Raw genomic sequence first — 12505 nt, 5'->3', positions numbered from 1 at the left:
AAGGGCGAGAAATTAGAAAATGATGGCTGGAGTCCTTTTTCTCTTATCTCCCATTCATGATTTTCATGAAATCCAAGATTCTAAAATCCATGTATGCAAACGGCCCCTAAGAGTTCCACTGCTCAATAACCTTGAGTTACATAATTGACTAACTTGATGGAAACATGTTGGGGTCGTCTTTGAGAGTGTCTTTGGAAAACAAATAATCTGATGGTAACACTGAACTTTGTGTTTAGTGTTATAGTGTTCTAGTTATAAATGTTGCAAGGCTAAATGGATAACATGTCTCAACTGTTCATATCATGTCATTTTATTGAATTTTTCCCGAAACTAGGGCTGTGTCTGGCTGCCAAGAATATATTTTTCATGATAAATCAGTGTCTCCAAGTGGTGTAAGAGGCGTAGGGCAGGTAGGAAGAGTAGACATATGCGGGGGCAAGAATGAGTCGAGGGTGAGTAAGTGCGTAAAAAATTAGGAAAAGGTCGATCCAGGGGCGATGGCACTTGAAAGGGAAGGGGGACAGTTGCCCCCCTTAACTTTTTGGGGAAAAAAATATCTTTATTTTTTAATATATTTTTATACTTACCCCCTTTTAAAAAAAATATGCCCCCCTTTCCAATCATCCTTAAGATAGAAAATGAGTTTAAAATTTTAATTTTCCCATTTTTATATCCCTTCCTTCTAAAAAAATATCTTTTTCCCTTCCCAAGTAAATCCTTCTCCATTCCAAAACCAATTAAATCCTCCTACCATTTTTATAATATTGCTTTCATTTGTTTGGAGAAAAAATTACAATAAATTTTGCCCCCCGTGTGCAAAATTTCTGGCATCGCCCCTTGGTCGATCACATTTGCAGTGGAGCTTTTTGGTTATTTTCCCTTGTTTTTCTTGCCCTTTCCTCACTGAGTCCCTCACTTATTCCACAAAACAAATCCCTCTTCCAGCCTTCCTCACAACTTGGAGAAACTAATTTATCATGAAAATAAATTCATGGTAGTCGTCAAACGTGCCCTAAGGCCATTAATTGTTTTCATGATAAATTGGTTTCTCCTAGGCGTGAGGAAGGAGTAGGGTGTCTGGGAAAAGGAGAGACTTGGGAGGGCACGATTGGCTGGAAAGTGAGGAGTGGCTAAAAAACCACGAAAAGGTCGATCATTTTCGATGGAGTTTTTTGTTTCCTGGATTCTCGAGCTTTTCTCACCCTCTCATCTCTCAGTCCCTCTCATATTTGTCCCTCTCCCACCCTCGTTCACCTTTGGATAAGCTAATATTCCAAAAAAAAATAAAAAATTCAGGAGCCAAACATGCCCTAAATGTATTAACTTTTCTCAACTGTTCATATGTCACCAAATTATAAAGGGCTAGGATCATTTTCCTAAAACTAAATCTATAACTTTTCTCAATTGTTCATATGTCACTAAGTTTTAAGGGCTAGGATCATTTTTCCTGTGAAGATTTGTCTGTACGACCTAGGTTTTAAATTTCGGTTTCAAGGGTAGTTTCGTTCGTCACCAAAATTGAAATTTTAGCCAAAATTCGGTTGAAGCGCTTGAAATGTCGTTGTCCTGGGCTGAAATTTTGGTAATTTCGGCTGAAATTTTTGCAAAGGAATAAAAATTAATATTTTATCAAGAATTTTGCCAAAATTCCTGAAATTTCGACAAATTTGGTAAATTTCGGTACTATCGGTTTCAGAACGTTTCGATTTCAGTCCTCACCAAAATCCGACATTTCAGCCGAAATTTAAAACCTTGGTTACAACCTATGTAGGATAAAGAATCACTAATTGAATGGCTTGGATCATTGAAATAAGTGGGCTCCAGTATGTGGTCCTTTTCAATTTTCATAGATATATCTAGGATCGAAATGAAAAGGTTTTTTAATTGAATAATAAAAATAACAAAAAATAGAAAATTGAGAAAAAACCTAAAATTCCATAAAAATAGTGTCCATGAAAATAGCCGAAATGCGCCTATCTCACAAAAAATTTCAAATGCACTTAGCTCATAGAAAATGACCAAGATACACCCACTTCCTGAAAATGACAAAAACATCCCTATTTCCTAAATTCACTAAAATGCATATATCTCATAGAAAATTACAAAAGTATCCCTACCTAAGGAAATGGCCATTTCCCATGAGAAAAGGACATTTTGGTTAATTTTCATGAAATAAGGGTGATATTAGCCATTTTCTATGAGAAAGAGGCACCTTGGTCATTTTCTATGCAATAAGGGTATTTTAGTCAGTTTTTCTGACTAAGGGCTATTTTGTTATTTTTTTTAATATAAGAGGATTTTGGCCATTATTTTTTGGCAATTTTCTATGAAATTGAGCTACTTAGATTGTTTTCTTATAAAATGGGGTATTTTGGTAATTTTGTGATATATGGGTGTTTTGGTTATTTTCATGAGATCCTTTGGACATTTTCCACGGAATGGGGATATTTTGGTCAATTTCAATTAGGTAAGGGCATTTTGGCTATTCTGATGGGATAAAGATATTTTGGACATTTTCTATGGGGAAATTTTATCAGCACTACTGTTTTTTGATGAGGGCACTCCTCACTTCATTTAAAGTAAGGTATGGCCCGCACGATAAGATGATCCAAACCGTCCATTAGATGGGCCCCCAAAAATATTTCCATAGATTGATCCTAACCCTCCGATCTATAGAGGGTTAGGAACAACCCTCTAACATTCAAATCGGAGGGTTAGGATCAACCTATGGAAATGATTTTTGAGGCACAACCTATATAGGCTGTGGCCCATTTAATGGACGGTTTGGATGATCCTATGGTGCGGGCCATACCCTACTTTTAATAAAGTGAGGAGTGCCCTCATCAAAATACTGTAGTGCTGATAACATTTCCCTTTCTATGAGATAAATGTACTTTGGTATTTTTTATGAAAATGGCGTATTTCGGTCATTTTTGATATGATAAGGTCATTTACCTTTTTCTAAGTTTTTTTCCTACTTTTAATTTTTTAATTTTATGATTTTTTTTTTTTTTTCACTTTCCCTCACCCATGCAGGTAAGGTATGAAAGGGTAAGTGAGTTAACACGTCTAATTTACCTCCACTGGAATAGACTAATAATTTTGGGGGAATTGCTAGCGTCCATTGCACAAGGGTTTTCGCGGCTGGTCTGTTGCACATCAGACGTGCAACAGACCAGCCGCGAAAATCCTTTTGCGATGTACCTTAGCAAATCCCTAATTTTGGCGAAAATATTCTGGGAGTTGCTAGGCAATTTCGCAGAAAGCCATTTTGCGCATAAGAGAACAACCACAGGCTCACTTTTTAGCAGATTCTGTCTTATTAATTTTATTCATCTGACGTGGCTATTTTCTATTGTAAAAGTAAAGCACGAAATGCCTTTCCACAAAACTGCCTAGCATATGGGATCTCGTGAAATTGAAGTTCACCAAAATCTCCACCACAAGCATGCAGCCGTTTGGGCGTGGAGGAAATTTCGCATAAAGCCAATTCACATTAGTGGATTTGTCGGTGAACATAAAAAAATGAAAAAGCCATTATAGTTGTGAAACAACCAATTAATCTAAAAGTTTAAGCTGTGAAGGGCCTGTTGGTTTGAGATTGTGACAACCGATTTTGAGCCCAAAACCTATTATTATAATCAAAACTAGTTGCAGAGCCGTGCGATTCATAAGTAGCATATAGAGAAAATTTCAACAAAAGGGCCATAAGAAATCCATCCAGAGGACATATATCTTGAAAAAATAAAATAATGAATAGCCCAAAAACAAAGGAATTCATTACATTTCTCCTAACAAATCATGAATCCGAAACAAAATTAGAAATAAATAAGTTGCAAGGAGGACATGCTCAGTGGCTGCTCAAAGATTTTGTAGGTTGCTGTTAAAGAATTATAGAGCCAAGGAAATTTTAAAACATATCAAAATGGAGGACAATTGATAAAAGAAATGTTTATCATACCTTGAAATAAATGGACATCAAAGATTTCGGAGTTTTCTGTTACATAATTATGAAGGCAATGGAATTAGGAAACATAGCAAAAATGCCAAATACCAAGCCCAAAGTTCCCTGAACCCAAAATAAGAGCCAATCTGCACTTTCTTTTCAATAAATCATATGCAGCTGCAAGCCATGTTTATCTGAACACTTTCTCAGACACTCCTGCAAACAGTGCTCAACAACATTAATAACTGAACTTCAAATAAAAGCAAAGATCCAAGATGGAACGGTAGCCAAAATAATCAAATTTCAGCAAAGATAAAACAGAATGAGAACCAAAATGCAATACAAAATTACATGCACTCGATAACACAAAGAAGAAATATCCCTTGGGCAAAATCAATTCCCAAAATCCAAATTGAACAGGGGCTTGGATTTTGAGACCTGATACTCACTCCAAGCATTCTCAAAATCCAAACATATTGCAAGCATCTAAATCCTTGAAAAGTAGCATGGGGAAGGTACTCCAAATAAAATAAAAACAAATAAAAAAGCTATGCTCCGCTAGATCGGTCTCAAAATAAAAGCACCAAGACAATAAAAATAAAAGTGAACAGAAACCGTTAGATTTCAAAATAATTCAGTGTTTTCATTATTGAAAGGTACACTGATGTATTGGCATGTGTGTGCATATTTAAAAATATACTTGAATTTTTCAAAGAAAAATACACATAAGCCCATCTATGGAATAAAAGAATCAAGAAGGAAGAAGAAGAAAAAAAATGAAAAATCAAATAAAATGGAATAAAAGGAGCTATATCAACAATTTATGCCCCCACTTACTTTTACCATCAAACCACGTTATAATCCCAGGAGAAACTTTAAGCACTGCTAAATGCCAAGGAAACGACCTTTATCGGATGCTCGTAGGCCCTTGATGATCCTTAATGCCTCATTTAGGATTCCACTAAGAGAAATTAAACTGCAATTAGAAAACCATGAACAAAAGTGAAGTTAATCAAATTCATGTGCTTGGATTCAATAATGTCTCAAAGAAAAGCCTAGTTTCTTTTATATCTTAAACAACAGGGAGTCAACTTCTTAACATCTAATAACTAAAATGTAAAAAAATTTAAAATCCATCCAGATTGAACATAAGTCATAGATAAAATCAATAGCTGGAAGTCAATAGTTCATGGGGGAGAAAATAGTCAAAATACACACACATACACACAGAGAATGTCAAAGTCTGATGCTAGGTTGCTGTTCTCTCCTGAAAAAGTGCGCTGCTGAATGGCTTTCTGTTAAATTGACAAAGGGCGACAAAGAAAATAATAGAATTAAAAAAAAAAAAAAAAAAAACAATAGCAGAAAAGACATTCATATACATAAAAAAATCCCCAAGAATGAACCTTAATTAATTACCCAACAGATTAAGCCTTTTGAGTAATTAGTTGTTTTCACACAAAGCTCACTCTGAACCCGATGTTTTCACCTTCAACCCCATCTCTGAAAATTCATGGATCCATCCTCCGAATAATCTGCAGAAAATCAAATGGGAAAAGACAAAACCTACCCACTCTCCGAATAATCTGAAGAACCGCATGACTCACGTGCACCGGGAACGCCTGGTTCGACATATGAGGGAGTTATGTCAGTAGAAGTCAAAAAAGCTAGTTGTGAGCTCCAAGGGCAATTTAGTATTCTCACATATATTCAGAGTGTCTCCTACCGTTATATGTGCCAATGAAGGCGTTGGGCCCCAAGGAGGCAGGATTGTAAGATCCCACATAATAGAGTGAGATGTATTAGGTTCTAAGAAATTTGATACGTTGTGAAGTCATGCACCTCCCCCTTGATTTTCATAATACACTTGAAGGAAAACATCACACCAAGATGCATTACATGATCACATTTGACAACACAAATAATGACCAAATCATATCATAATACGCAGTTTGTTTATAATTAAATTTCTTGATACATTGTTTGTTTAAGACACACACTAATGAATTCTATAATATGTCGTATGTTTAATTATTGAATCTTCCTTCAAATTCATAAACTGTATCTAACTTAGTAATTTTCAAAGTTGGTTGGAGAGGTACTCTCCTTTGGTTGTGTTGTTTGCATATCACCTTAGTATTGTAACTTTAACACTTGAAAAAAAATTTTAATTAAAGGAATTTGGGGAGTCAAATTTTGGGGACGAAATTACTTTAAGGGGGTAGAATGTAACACCCGGCCCCACCAAGGGTCGGGAAAGTTAATGATTTTATCAAAATCTTGGTCGTAGATCCCCCGGTCGAAGATCAACGGTTTAGATCTTCGATTGGAGTCTTTCGATTTGTCAAATTCGAACTTATTATAAATTGTAAGTCCGTTTTTACTATAAATAGTAAGTCCCAACTTACTATAAATAGGAAGTCCGTATTTAATATAAATAGTAAGTCCGAACTTACTATTAGTAAGGCCGTTTTTACTATAAATAGTAAGTCCAAACTTACTATAAATAGTAAGTCCGTTTTTACTATGAATAGCAAGTGGGACCAATTAATATATATTTTGTAGTTAATTTATTTAATAAGACCTAATAAAATTGAACACTTACCATTCCTTTTAGACTTAGGATAGGAAACTTTTTTATAAAAAGGTTATTTATAGGACTCAAAACATGGGTTTCCTCCCCTTGCGCACGCCATCCCAAAACCGAGAGAAAGAGACAAAGAAAGAAAAAAATAAAATAAGGAAAGGCTAGGTTTTATCGAATTGATTTTCTTCTTCGAGTAAGTGCCCGAAAAATTTAGTTTTCATATTTTTCATTCGATTTGGGTATAATTATTCTCCTTTGATCTTGATTTGGCTACAGTAGGGTTTTTAACTAGGTTTCTTGATTTGTATGATCTTTCTAATCAAGAACATTGTATTGATTTTCTTTTTGAAGTTTTGTGCCCTAAATCTATTTATAATATATTTTCTTTATGTAAAACTCCACTAGGAGTAACTCAAAGTGTTAAGGGACTTGTTTTTTTTATCAATTTAACCTATGCGTATGATTTTATAAGGGATTTGTCACTGTTTTTAATTGAAATCAGCTTGTATTAGGGATTGCTTTTCCAAGACCTTGTTGTTTAATTGACATATGATGTAGGCATATTGTTGTGTATGAAGGATATGATATGGTAAAAGGTTATGTTCGATTTAGAGGGCGTAATTTCAAAAAATCAGCACACAAAACAGTGGTATTGGGGACTGTTGTGTGTGATATTTTTCCCATACATGTTATAAAATAGATATATAAATCCTAAATGAAAGACATGATATATATCATATATGCATTTTAGCAATGTTTTCAATCAAAATCACCACCAATAAAGGGCTGGAAATTGTAACACTTGGAATAATCAATTTACACTTTGACATGTAATCCTTACAGGCTCCTTTCCGATTGATACATAGAGCCTCACGTCTCATTCTATACTCAAACTATAAGGCAAGTGATAGTGATTTGTACCATAATGGCTTCAAAAATGGTTTTGTGATTATAATCTTATTTCGTATGATTAGTCTCTTTGCCTCCTTGTTTCTTTTGAATTGTTAAAATAGATAGCAAGTTCTATTTTGATAAATTGTTGAGATAATATGGTGGCAATGCCAAGTACTAATCATGCAGGTGGAGGTAAAAAGGAAAAACCCCTCATGAGAGAGGGAAGAAGTGCGTATAAACTCATGCATGCATTGCATTGTAAATTGTGGGAGGGAGGCAGAGAGCCAACCTTGGCGAGATGCCAAAAGCCACCCAGAAGAGAGCGTACAACATTGGGTTGGTGATGCATTCAGGTGGACCTGGTACACAGGGTGACCGAGGAAATCCTACCTAGGCTACACCCAAATATGGGTGGGGGCCTTGATGGTCAAGATCAACGGCCGGCATATAAATGCCATGAAATGAGAAATAGGGGAAAAAGAAAATGAAAAAAGGGTTTGAAATGTCGTATGGTCTTGGGGTAGACTCATGCATTTTTCTTTTCATGCATTCATCTTTGCACTTTTAGTTTCTATCTCTATTACTATTTATATTTCTACTTCTACTTCTGTTTCTACGTTTATTTTAATGAGTAGTTGTTTTGCTTATACTAAGCCTTTAATGATAATAAATGTTTTTGTAGAGAGAGGTAGAGAAAAGAGAGAAAGTAAAGAGTGAGAGAAAAGATTGAGTTAGGGTTCTCCCCCTCACTCATGTAATATAAATAATAAAGAGTGAAGTACAAAGACAGGTATGCCGATGGGCATTACAATAAAGACCTAAAGACCTGTTAACACTCCCCCTCAAGCTGGAATGTAGATATCTAACATTCCTAGCTTGTTACAATTATCAACTAACTTAGCTCTACTTAGAGGCTTCGTGAACATGTCTGCTAATTGATCTGTAGATCTGGTAAACACGGGAGATATGTAGCCACGCTGAATCAAATCTCTAATGAAATGACAATCCACTTCAATATGTTTGGTCCTCTCATGGAAGACTGGATTCGTGGCAATGTAAATGGCAGATTTGTTGTCAAAGTATAACTGAGCTGGAGATGAAGAAGGACGAAATCCAATATCTGAAAGTAAGGAACGTAGCCACATGAGTTCCCCACTCGTATGAGACATAGCTCTATATTCTGCCTCGGCACTGGATTTAGACACGACATCTTGTTTCTTACTTATCCATGAAACAAGATTACCTCCAATAAATGTGCAATATCCTGTAGTAGACCGCCTATCAGCCGGATAACCTGCCCAGTCTGCATCAGTGTATCCTTCAATTCTCTGGTGCCCATGCCTTTGAAATAACAACCCTTTACCTGGCGAACTCTTCAGATATCTCAATATCTGAAGTACAGCAGCCGAGTGTGAAGTGCGAGGTGAGCTCATATGCTGGCTAACAGCGCTAACTGCAAAGGTAATATCTGGACGTGTAACAGTAAGATAAATGAGCTTACCAACTAATCGTCTGTATCGCCCTGGATCTTCTAACAGGACTCCCTCCTCAGGAAGTAATTTCATATTCTGGTCCATAGGAGTTGAGGCAGGCTTGACTCCCAAACAACCTGTCTCATCAAGAAGATCTAGAACATACTTCCTCTGTGAGAGGTAGATACCCCTAGTCGAATAGGCAACCTCAATGCCCAGGAAATACCAAAGACGACCCAAATCCTTAGTAGAGAACTTTGTCTGAATGAAGGATTTGAGCCTCTGAATGCCACCTGTATCGCTACTAGTGATAATGATATCATCGACATATACTATCAACCATAGTTGTAAATACCGTTTCGTTTCGTCCGGAATGGACGAAACGAACCGGTTTCGTTCAAATTCCGGAATGAAATTGGCAAAATTTCGTTTCGGACGAAATTTCGTTCCATTTCGTCCATTCCGGACGAAATTTTCCGAAATCCGGAATTTCGTCCATTCCGGACGAAATTCTCCATTCCGGCCGAAATCGTCCATAACGGCTAGTTTGACTTGCAGAATTTACGACAATGCCCCTGCAACGGCTCTTTTTGGTTTTTGACAATTTTAACCTCAAAATGTGACCGTTTATAGCTGTTGGGAAGGGTATTTTAGTCATTTTTAAATGCACAATTAATAAAAAACTCTATAAATAGCATTTTCCCTACCTTCTTTTCCTCCACCTTCACATAAGTGATTCTCCTTCTCTTCTCTACTTTCACTTACACTATCTATTCTACTAAATTTCCTACAAGTCTACCCTCTTCTTCAACTCAATCCAAGTCTATTTTGGAGCAAAGGGAAGGCATATATTCAACTTACCACTACAAGAAGTCAAGAACTATTTCCAAAGGCTTATTTCAAGTGAGTGAAGGCTAATTTTTTCTTCTTCTCTTCAACTCAAGTTCAACCCCAAGGTTCTCTTTATTTCTTTCCATTTCCTTTCTTTTATTTCTTACTTCATTTGTCCCCTTCTACTTCATTTTTTTGTAATTTGTTTCAATTTTCTTTCTTCTAATTCATTTTTCCCCTTCTTCTACTTCATTTCAGAATGAGTGGGTCGGGTTCGGGACCTTCTGCAGGAGCATCCTCTATTGGTTCGGCACCCGCTAGATCGGATGACCCGGCATGGTCTTACGGTACATTGGTTCCGGGTCAAAGAAATAAAATAACTTGCATATTCTGTGGCAAAGTCATATCGGGTGGAGGTATAACCCGCTTGAAAGAACATTTAGCGGCTGTTCCTGGTGAAGTAGCATCATGCAAAAAAGTGACTGAAGATGTAAAATATCGAATGAAGCACCTTTTAGATGCAAAGAGAAAAGAAAGGGCTAGGATGAGCATATCCAGAGCAGAGGTTGGAGGTTTTTATGGCACACCAGACGAAGAAGAAGAGCAGGATGAAGAAGACCTTGGCACACAATTGCCTCAAGTCCCTCAACGAAGAGGTAAGGAAGTTCTTGTAGAACCGAGTGGTACAAAAAGGAAGAAGAAGGGAATCACAGGAGGGATCAGGAATTTCTTTGCAGCACGAACAACCCCTGGAGCCCAGCCAAGCATTAAAAGTGCTTTGGCTACTAAAGAAACAATGGATAGAGCAGACATGGCGGTTGGCATGCTTTGCTACGATGCCAATCTCCCTTTCAACGTTGCCAATTCACCTTTCTGGCAACCTATGTTTGACGCTGTGAATGCCGTGGGTTCGGGTTATAAGGCACCTACTTATCATGCTTTAAGGGGTCCCATTTTGAAGAATACAGTGGATGAGGTAAACAACTACTTGGAGGAAATTAAGATGTCGTGGAGATACACTGGTTGTAGCATTATGGCAGATGGATGGACAGACACCAAACAACGTTCCCTAATCAACTTTTTGGTGTACTGCCCTAAAGGAGTCATATTCCTCAAATCCGTTGATGCATCTGGCATAGTGAAGAATGCCGATGAATTATACAATATCTTTGCAAAGATTGTCGGAGAGGTGAATCCGGAATATGTGGTGCAATTTGTAACTGACAGTGAGCCAAGTTACAAAGCTGCTGGGAAAAGACTAGAAGCCGCGTTTGGTACATTCTTCTGGACTCCGTGCGCAGCTCATTGCTTAGATCTCATCTTGGAGCATCTGTGCAAACCGACTGTATTTCCTCACATAGCAACCACAATTGAGAGGGCTCGAACGATTACAAAGTTCATCTACAACCATGGAAGCCTCTTGAATTTGATGAGGAAGAAGTTCACAGGAGGGAAGGAGTTGTGCCGCCCTGCTGCAACCAGATTTGCTACAAATTTCATTAGCATACAAAGTCTGGTGTTGAATCGGAAAGCACTTCAGCAGATGTTTGTGTCTGATGAGTATAGTACTAGTAGGTTTGTCCAACACCCACTGAGTGAAGGGGTAGTTAGTACTGTGTTGGATAAATCTTTTTGGGACCAATGCAAGTACATTCTAAACATCAGCGAGCCTTTAGTGAGAGTGCTGCGCTTGGTAGATCGGCAGGACAAACCGGCGATGGGTTACCTATATGAGGCTATGGATAAGGCCAAAGAGAACATCAAGGAGAGGTTGAAGAGAAAATCAGATTACAATCCCATCTGGAGGATCATCGACCAAAGATGGGATAGGCAACTCCACAGTCCCCTCCATGCAGCAGGATATTTTCTTAACCCTGCTCTCTTTTTCACTCCTACCTTCTCTAGGCACAGTGAAGTAACCAGAGGCTTGTTGGCATGCATCACTCGATTGGTACCTGATGAAGGTACACAAGACCTCATCACCAATCAGATTGAGGATTATCGAGAGGCTAAGGGTATGTTTGGAATGAAGCTTGCAATCCGCAACCGAACGAAGTTGGGACCAGGTATATTTGAGTTTTTTGTTTAATTAAGTATAATTCATTTTAACTTTCAGTTTCTCAACAAATAATGATTTACTATTTGTTACTTTACAGTTGCATGGTGGAATCAATTCGGAGGTGACGTGGAAGAATTACAGACATTTGCGATCAGAATTCTCAGTCAGACCTGCAGTGCGACTGGGTGTGAAAGGAATTGGAGCACCTTCGAACACATTCACTCTGCAAAGAGAAATAGGTTGGAGCACCAGAGATTAGATGACTTGGTGTTTGTCCATTACAATCTTAAGTTTCGAGAAAGGTATACAACGTAATATAATGTTTTCAACTCTCATCTCATCACTTTAAGCTTTTAAGTTTAACCTTTGACATTGATTAAACTTAATGTTTTCCTTTTCAGGGACTTGTTGAGGAAATCATCTACCACTAGTGACCCTTTGAGCATAGACCATCTGGATGTCATGATGGATTGGGTTGCAGAAGAAGAAGATGTCATATTCACGCCGGAAGACATTGGGTGGGAAAATCTTGAAGCACCTACTGTTGTGGTTGGGGCCGGGGACGACAACGACGACTTTCTCATGCCTCTTGAAGAAGATGTCCATACTGGTGGTCCAGGTGGTGATGACGGCGGCGGCGACGACGACGACGACGACGAAGAAGACATTGAGTATGATCATCCGGGTTATGATGACTGAGAGTTGTTGCTACTAGC

The 12505-nt window shown here is 37.7% G+C and overlaps 1 protein-coding gene and 1 long non-coding RNA gene across 3 annotated transcripts; one reads left to right on the top strand and one right to left on the bottom strand.

The window, feature by feature from the left end:
* Window positions 1-3918: 3918 nt before the first annotated feature.
* Window positions 3919-8421, bottom strand: LOC143885371 (uncharacterized). Its single transcript, XR_013253251.1, has 4 exons — window positions 5366-8421; window positions 5171-5241; window positions 4784-4922; window positions 3919-4162 (listed from the first exon to the last, which is right to left on the bottom strand). It is a non-coding gene; the product is annotated as an uncharacterized LOC143885371 (long non-coding RNA).
* Window positions 8422-9469: 1048 nt separating this feature from the next.
* On the top strand, window positions 9470-12505 carry LOC143885369 (uncharacterized). Of its 2 annotated transcripts, none has more exons than XM_077389514.1 (4): window positions 9470-9802; window positions 9989-11796; window positions 11887-12091; window positions 12191-12505. In XM_077389514.1, the coding sequence occupies exons 2-4, from the start codon at window positions 9990-9992 to the stop codon at window positions 12486-12488; spliced, it is 2310 nt and encodes a 769-aa protein (XP_077245629.1). In that variant the 5' UTR covers window positions 9470-9802; window position 9989; the 3' UTR covers window positions 12489-12505. The 2 variants fall into 2 exon arrangements, with proteins under 2 accessions (XP_077245629.1, XP_077245628.1); XM_077389513.1 differs by having other exon boundaries at window positions 9470-9855.

Source organism: Tasmannia lanceolata, unplaced genomic scaffold (assembly GCF_043159265.1).
Source record: "Tasmannia lanceolata isolate RefF3 unplaced genomic scaffold, GAP_Taslan_0.1 ptg000008l, whole genome shotgun sequence".
Lineage (NCBI taxonomy): Eukaryota > Viridiplantae > Streptophyta > Magnoliopsida > Canellales > Winteraceae > Tasmannia > Tasmannia lanceolata.
This window is presented reverse-complemented; position numbering and strand designations above follow the sequence as displayed.